Source organism: Bufo gargarizans, chromosome 11 (assembly GCF_014858855.1).
Source record: "Bufo gargarizans isolate SCDJY-AF-19 chromosome 11, ASM1485885v1, whole genome shotgun sequence".
In the NCBI taxonomy this organism is placed as follows: domain Eukaryota; kingdom Metazoa; phylum Chordata; class Amphibia; order Anura; family Bufonidae; genus Bufo; species Bufo gargarizans.
Window position 1 is genome coordinate 83404197 of NC_058090.1, and position 8623 is coordinate 83412819.

Consider the following 8623-nt stretch of genomic DNA (forward strand, 5'->3'; position numbering starts at 1 on the left):
CCAACAGAAATCTTGTAAAGCTATTGGGAGACTAGAACTCCCAACATGCTCTGACAGCAAAAGCCAGACCTGTAGAGATTGTGGAGCTGAGCTGCCAATCTTACCAAAGAAAATATCCAGATGAACGGGGTCACTCTTCTCACCAGATTCACCCTGGCACTGGTAATGCCCAATATCCTTATCACTGTTAGCAGGAACCTTTATTTTCCTATCAGTCTTGAACATCTTGACGTTGTCTTTATACCAGGTAAATCGTTGGCTTCTCTGGTCATTGCAGGTCATGAATACTTGTTCATATCTGAATACTTTGTTCCAATTTGGGTCAAATGACAGCATTGGCTTGAAAGACTCTATGACACAGAGAAAAATGTATTCAAAAATATTACTCAAAACATATATATAAACCATTTGTACATTTTACTCCGTGGGCATTGATCTGATCTACCTCTGCTTGGCCACAGCTATTACATACATTACAATCAATCTCTTCCCCAAATATCGAGGTTAAGGATATTGATTCTGCTTTCTGTTCTTGATCTCCACCTTCCCAGACCAGGCTATTCAGAAAACTGAAAACTCAGGGGACTTAAGTAAAAATTTCTATGTTTATTCACTGAAAAAATCCTTGAAAACCTCAATTTTGTTGAACATCAAAAGTTAGCTTCAAGGGCTATGACTAGGTCTGGTGTACTGCCATTGGTAGTGGCACATCAGGTCCTCTCAAGCCATTCACTTCTAGTGTGAGCATTGAGTAGATGTAACTGAAGGGACTACATGAAGTTCTGCTATACCAGAGATGGTGTCTTCATGCTACACAGACTTGTTTTAGGTCTATCAAACTCGGGACATGACAAAATTGCAAATGTACAAAACAAACTAAGGAAAAGTGCATTTATGTTTGTATGTTCTGCTCCATTTCCGTAGGCTGCATTCACACAATGGCAACAATAAAAAATGGACACACTGTCAGTGCTTCGTGGCCATTGTTCCACCATTTTTGCATCCATTTTCTGTCTGTTTTGCATCCGTTTTCATAGCTGTTGAAAATGGATGAATTTCATTGTCTTTTTTTTTTTTTTTTTTTATAAATCCTAACCCTGCAAAATAATATCCCCCATAGTGGCCCACGGCAGTAATAATGTCCCCCATAGTGGGCCCCAAAAAATAATAATGTCCCCCATAGTGGGCCCCAAAAAATAATAATGTCCCCCATAGTGGGCCCCAAAAAATAATAATGTCCCCCATAGTGGCCTCCACCTTTATTAATGTCCCCCATAGTGACCTGCAGTAGCAATAATGTCCCCAATTAGTGGCCCATAATGTCCCCCATAGTGGCCTCCAACAGTAGTAATGTCCCCCACAGTGCGCCCCAGCAGTAATAATGTCTGCCATAGTGGCCCATAACAATTGGTTAAGGTAAGCTTTTTTTTTACCTCTAAAAGGCCATATTGCAATAGTATACTAATTTTTAACAGCCATTAGACAGGTGCACTTCTAAAAACTGTTCCATTGAGTTCAATTTTCTATTTTTTGATGGCCGTTATTCACTGGCCATTATAAAAGCAGTCATGTGAATAGCCCCATAGACTTTAATTTATTATAAAAATGGCCGTGTGGGGCTGTTACACGGCCAATTTTCACCACCATGTGAATGAAGCCTAAAGGTGGCCATATACCTTCAATAACTTTCAGATGAACTAATATGTGGCTGTCAGCTAAAACCCTCTAAAAAAATAGATTGAGTGTTGAACCTCAACATTTCCGAGAGTCAGGATGACCAACACACATAAGATAGTCAACCAATCCTGTCAAAATGGGCTAAAATGAATCTCTCAGCTGGTAGTCCAACCAGTCCCTGCTGGCATGCTGGCCTCCAAGAAAATTGTAGGTGTTTGTTTCCCCACCTCATTTTTTGACCCCAACCGTATTTGTGGGAAGAGGAGTGTAATAGATTTTACTGCCTGGTTAGTTCTCTGGGTATCATAGGAACCAGACCATTACAAGAATAAAGTGAGTAACACCTATACTCTTGCTGTTTTTAACACAACGGGTCATGTTCCCTACCTTGTATGAGGACCGGTTGCTGTTTACTTATCTTGTTCACACTGTTCATTAATGTTCTTACTTCACATGAATATTCTCCAGAATCCCCCAGTTCAACAGACTGAATTATGTATTTATTAGAGGATCCAAATCCCTGAACATGCCAGCCATCTCTGTAGAAAGCAAATTGTAATTCCACATCTGCTCTAAAAGGATGGAGAGACGTCACACAAGTCAGAGTCATGTCCATACCCACTGATATTGGATTTGCGCTTATTTTTAACTCTGGAGGCGAAAACAATTCTGAAAGAGATCATGAAGATTAAAGTATATAAGTAGAAGAAATGGTAAGCAGGACACACATTGATGATTCTAGAAGGACCTAAACAAACCTTGGTCACATCAACTTTTTGGTGAACAGCCAACTGTCATGTGTATTGGAGTGTGCCAACCTTCCTTGGACAGATATTGGAGGAAGGAAGAATCCGTTATGTTGATTTTAAGACCGTTTTACAAGGACAAGGATCTACTCATCACGAGCAAGTATTTAAAAGGCTAAATAACTCTCCTAGAAAATAATTCCACATTCATCCAAACTGAACATGTGGGCAATAAACATGTTCAGGCTATGTAAAGTGGTTCCAAATTATGTGATGGGACAACAAAGCTACAGGGTCATCAAGACCAAAAGGGGATGAAACATCTAAAACTTGGGGTACACTTTGTTGACTTTGTCTTTGTTGCCAAATGAGCATCTAGCAACAATGAAGATGTAATCTAATCACAAGCACACATGTCCTTAGTCCTAATGGTATGGTCCATATCAGAGCTGAAAGATCTCCAATCTATGCACCACAATGAACTTTGCATGCAGAGGTGAAAGGATGTTACCTGTAACTTCAATTAACTCTTCATGGATAGAATCTTTTATTTCATTCTTTAGGATGGCCTTTTTTGTACACTGATATTTTCCATCAACACTTCTGTCCACTTTCCCAACAAATAAATATGTTTCGTAGTTCATAGCTTTAAGGTCTCTATAGTTTTTGGTAAACGAGGCTTTAGCATTGGTTGTATTCATATCAAGTCGACTGTCACAAGTCAGGGTCAGGATATCGCCTTCAAAGACGTAGCGTGAGACTCTCAATATGGTGAGATCTGGTGGAGAGAAGTAAGATTAGACCCCTGATGGACTCAACCAATTGCATACCATGGCCATATATTACTTTGACCACTCTCCTCAAGGAGTTGTTGGTCTTTTGCTGTGAAATAATCTATAAGTTGTGTCCTTTGAAAGTAACCCCAAAGAGTGCTAGAAGTCAGTTAGATGACACAAAGCAACAAATTGGAAAGTAGATGTGGAAGCCAAAAGTTTGAGATCAAGTTTGGTTCGAGGTCAGACATTTTGGATAGGTTGGCACACTTGTGCATTATAAGGAAGATGAAGTCTACAAGGTTGTTGGACAAGGGATATGGCCATAATTACAACATGCTGTATCTGCAAGAAGTCTAGCGCAAAGAAAGTGACAGAGGTGGTTGTTAGCATTAACATTGTGTTGATCTGATCTGATGAATATGTAAAGTGGCTGCATATGTGAAACAAGGTAATAATGAAGTGTGTGACTGATGATGGAGAAGGCAACACCATGTTAATAATAATGAGTAAAGTAGAATAATCCTTACATTTAAGTATTAATAATGAAGATGCAGCAGAACTGAATTTTACCATCAGACCATCACTACACCAATAAAAGAGGCTCTCCTACATTAGCTTATTTTCCACCCAAGACTGCCATGGATTGTGACATTCATCCTTTCACTACCCAAGACCACGTGGAATTGTGACATTTATCCCTTTGATACCCTAAACCACCAGGGATTCTGACATATATATACCTTCACAACTCTTCACTATTAGGGATTGTGACAATCGCCCCTTCATTACCCTGGACTACCAGGCATTTTGACATTCATCCCTTAGCTACCATAGACCACCAGTGATTGTGAGATTCATCTCTTTACTACCATAGACCACCAGTGATTGTGACATTCATCGCTTTACTACCATAGACCACCAGTGATTGTGACATTCATTCCTTTACTACCATAGACCACCATTGATTGTGACAGTCATCCCTTTACTACCATAGACCACCAGTGATTGTGACATTCATCGCTTTACTACCATAGACCACCAGTGATTGTGAGATTCATCCCTTTACTACCATAGACCACCAGTGATTGTGACATTCATCCCTTTACTACCATAGACCACCAGTGATTGTGACATTCATCCCTTTACTACCATAGACCACCAATGATTGTGACATTCATCGCTTTACTACTATAGACCACCAGTGACTGTGACATTCATCCCTTTACTACCATAGACCACCATTGATTGTGACATTCATCCCTTTACTACCATAGACCACCAGTGATTGTGACATTCATCCCTTTACTACCATAGACCACCAGTGATTGTGACATTCATCCCTTTACTACCATAGACCACCAGTGATTGTGACATTCATCGCTTTACTACCATAGACCACCAGTGACTGTGACATTCATCCCTTTACTACCATAGACCACCAGTGATTGTGACATTCATCGCTTTACTACCATAGACCACCAGTGACTGTGACATTCATCCCTTTACTACAATAGACCACCAGTGATTGTGAGATTCATCCCTTTACTACCATAGACCACCAGTGATTGTGAGATTCATCCCTTTACTACCATAGACCACTATTGATTGTGAGATTCATCCCTTTACTACCATAGACCACCAGTGATTGTGACATTCATCCCTTTACTACCATAGACCACCAGTGATTGTGACATTCATCCCTTTACTACAATAGACCACCAGTGATTGTGACATTCATCCCTTTACTACAATAGACCACCAGTGATTGTGACATTCATCGCTTTACTACCATAGACCACCAGTGACTGTGACATTCATCCCTTTACTACCATAGACCACCAGTGATTGTGACATTCATCCCTTTACTATCATAGACAACTAGTGATTGTGACATTCATCCCTTTACTACCATAGACCACTATTGATTGTGAGATTCATCCCTTTACTACCATAGACCACCAGTGATTGTGAGATTCATCCCTTTACTACCATAGACCACCAGTGATTGTGAGATTCATCCCTTTACTACCATAGACCACCAGTGATTGTGACATTCATCCCTTTACTACCATAGACCACTATTGATTGTGACATTCATCCCTTTACTACCATAGACCACCAGTGATTGTGACATTCATCCCTTTACTACCATAGACCACTAGTGATTGTGACATTCATCCCTTTACTACCATAGACCACTAGTGATTGTGACATTCATCCTTTCTTCAGTCCCACGGATTTATGACTTTCCTCCTTTTACTATCTTAGACCAGCCAAGACGTTGGGATCAACCTCTCCAGTACACTAGACCACCAGAGAAGCAGACATTAACTCTTCTGCTTCTCTAACCAAGTAAAGATCAACTCCTCCCCTACCCTACAGTACCCTAGACCACCAGTGGTGATGACATTAAAGTGGTCATCTAAAATAAAATACAAATCTGGGAATGTGTTAAATCTCAGATTCATCTCTATGCTCACATGATCCTCAGACAAATTATATTTCAGCAGCAATGTCCAGTGACTGGCTGTGGCACTCATATGCCACTGTTGCTGCCATGTTAACAAAGACCAGCAAGGAACCTCGAGAGTATCAATGATGAAGAAATTAGGACTTACCGGTTATAACATGTGGTCGAACAGATTCACTTATCATGCTGGTGCGGGTCTGGCATTTGTAGTTTGCCCGGTCATATAACTGAATGGAGGAGACGGTAAAGTTCTGAGTACTTATATCCATCTTATTATTATCTCTGTACCAAGTATACGTCTCATTCTTCTGTACATTAGATGGGTAAAGGCATGATAGAGTCAACGTCTCATTGTAGAACATGCTTCTCCAGTCAGGAGTAAAGGAGACAATTGGTCTGTCCACATCTGTGAGAGGACACAAGACACCGACATTATGGAGGTATTACATGATCAATATATTTATGTATCTAATAATAGAGTTCAGGAAATTATCAGCTCACCTGGGTTTTCAGTGTCTAAAGCTAAAAAATAACAAAATAAATGGGAAAATGTTAAAGATTTTTTGTAAATAGAAATGAACTAATGTACTTTAATTATAGCCTCAGTACCATTGCCCTAATTACGACCCCATCTCGTGGTCCTGACCACAAAATTCCCATGTTCATTCCTACACAGCAGTGACCTTCCCCTTCCCCTCCTGTGTTCTGGCATGTGACAAAGATGGCTGACTTTCAGGTTCATTAGTTAAGCCAGTCCACTTCTTCTCTGTCTCTATGTCAGCCATGATGGAAAAGGGACAAGCCAATGTGGCCAAAAAGTACAAGAACCTCCCCACTGCTCCCCTCTTCTCAGCAACCATCGACAGAATCAGTTTTTTTAAACTACATAGATACTCACCTAAAATAGGTAGAATAATCCCTGCATAAAAGACAGAAGATAACATTTCAATGAATTAATCAAAAGTCTTGTGTTTCATTATATTGTTCTATGATGTATTATGCTTTATTATACATTTACACTGGCGCTAACCTAGCAGATGGGTGGTGGATGGCAGGGAATTATCTGCGGGTGCTGGGTGCTAACTGGCCTTGTCGTCCAGAGTAGTTAGAAACAGGGCTAAAACAGCAAACTGGATCTTCGCTCACCTACATATTATGGAAGCTATCAGCTTTGCCAACACGGGCACCACATGACCAGTGGCAATTGCGTTGGCATTCATCAAGACAGGCGTGCTTAGATAATTCTTTGAGTTAAATATACAAAGCATTTCAGATCTGTTGAAGGTCTACAACTGGGGAAGAGGTCTTCTGCTCACAATTTTGTCCTAAAGCTTTAGAAGACTGTGTGACATGTAACTAGGTTCTCAAACCTCAGAACCTACAGGTTCACCAGATCATGCGATAGGGTTGCCAATGAAAGATTTGAGAAGGAGTGGATAAAGTGAGATCTCCAGTGCGGATCAACAAAAACACCACCCAAGACTAAGAGCATAATTTTTGGTCGATTCCTTGATTTCAATGGAGCACTCCAACCACCCACGATCATCTACCTATCACCTATCCGGTGGTTCTGGCACAACCTCCTTAATGAAGGTTCAAGAATCTACTCTAAAATAGGAACATTTCAGGAGCAGAAAAAAATATAACACACATTTAGCTAAAATGTACAAAAATGAAATATGGAAACATTAACTAATGAACTAAAATAAAGTATAAAAAAATATAAAATCAAACTAATAAAAAAAACTAAATTACACAGATAAAAAAATATATAAAAAAATCAAAAATACACAAAAAAGGCTAAACACATTATACAATTAACATTCTGAACTTATTACTATTACTTATTATTATATTACTCAATTCGAATACTAATATATGCAGACCACCACATATTTATACTCAAGTCCACAAAATTCAGAACAGACTTCACATAATGCCCATCACTTTCATCGGTGATACTACAATACCTATCAGACACAAGACTCCATAGATGACACTATGTAAGAGCTATATACAGTACCACTATAAAACATCTACAATGCAGAAGACACTTGTACTCACAGGCCAGTACACAGAGACACAGGGCTGACATGGTGTCTGGGGTTATCTTTGGCAGAATGGATGTTTTTTTCTACTCTGGAAAAAGCAAATGATAAAACTTCGTTTCCTGGGGAAAGGGGGACGAGTCCGGAACTTCTGAACACAAAGCTGCTTCAGCATCTTTTTACTGATCCTCACATCATTCCTGGGAAAAATATGTGGAGTATTGCAGAAGTCAGATTATTAGTATCGGAGTTAGGACATCCTGGCCACTGGTATATACTGTGCTCGGCTGTATATATACAAGCCACTCTCTGGCTTAGCAATATACAGTTGCAAGAAAAAGTATGTGAACCCTTTGGAATGATATGGATTTCTGCACAAATTGGTCATAAAATGTGACCTGATCTTCATCTAAGTCGCAACAATAGACAATCACAGTCGGCCTAAACTAATAACACACAAATAATTAAATGTTACCATGTTTTTATTGAACACACCATGTAAACATTCACAGTGCAGGTGGAAAAAGTATGTGAACCCTGGGATTTAATAACTGGTTGAACCTCCTTTGGCAGCAATAACTTCCACCAAACGTTTCCTGTAGTAGCAGATGAGACGTGCACAACGGTCAGGAGTAATTCTTGACCATTCCTCTTTACAGAACTGTTTCAGTTCAGCAATATTCTTGGGATGTCTGGTGTAAATCGCTTTCTTGAGGTCATGCCACAGCATCTCAATCGGGTTGAGGTCAGGACTCTGACTGGGCCGCTCCAGAAGGCGTATTTTCTTCTGTTTAAGCCATTCTGTTGTTGATTTACTTCTATGCTTTGGGTCGTTGTCCTGTTGCAACACCCATCTTCTGTTGAGCTTCAGCTCATGGACAGATGGCCTTATGTTCTCCTGAAAAA

The 8623-nt window shown here is 39.9% G+C and overlaps 1 protein-coding gene across 1 annotated transcript in view; it reads right to left on the bottom strand.

Moving 5' to 3' along the window:
• The window catches only part of ITGA10 (integrin subunit alpha 10), a 69491-nt gene extending 61510 nt beyond the window's left edge, over positions 1-7981 (bottom strand). The window contains exons 1-7 of the mRNA XM_044271356.1: positions 7734-7981; positions 6568-6588; positions 6171-6191; positions 5818-6075; positions 2935-3201; positions 2065-2346; positions 105-350 (exon numbers count right to left, since the gene is read on the bottom strand). Coding sequence (XP_044127291.1) covers positions 105-350; positions 2065-2346; positions 2935-3201; positions 5818-6075; positions 6171-6191; positions 6568-6588; positions 7734-7764 — 1126 coding nt within the window. The 5' untranslated portion in view covers positions 7765-7981. The remainder of the gene's footprint in view (positions 1-104; positions 351-2064; positions 2347-2934; positions 3202-5817; positions 6076-6170; positions 6192-6567; positions 6589-7733) is intronic.
• Between the last annotated feature and the right edge of the window lie 642 nt (positions 7982-8623).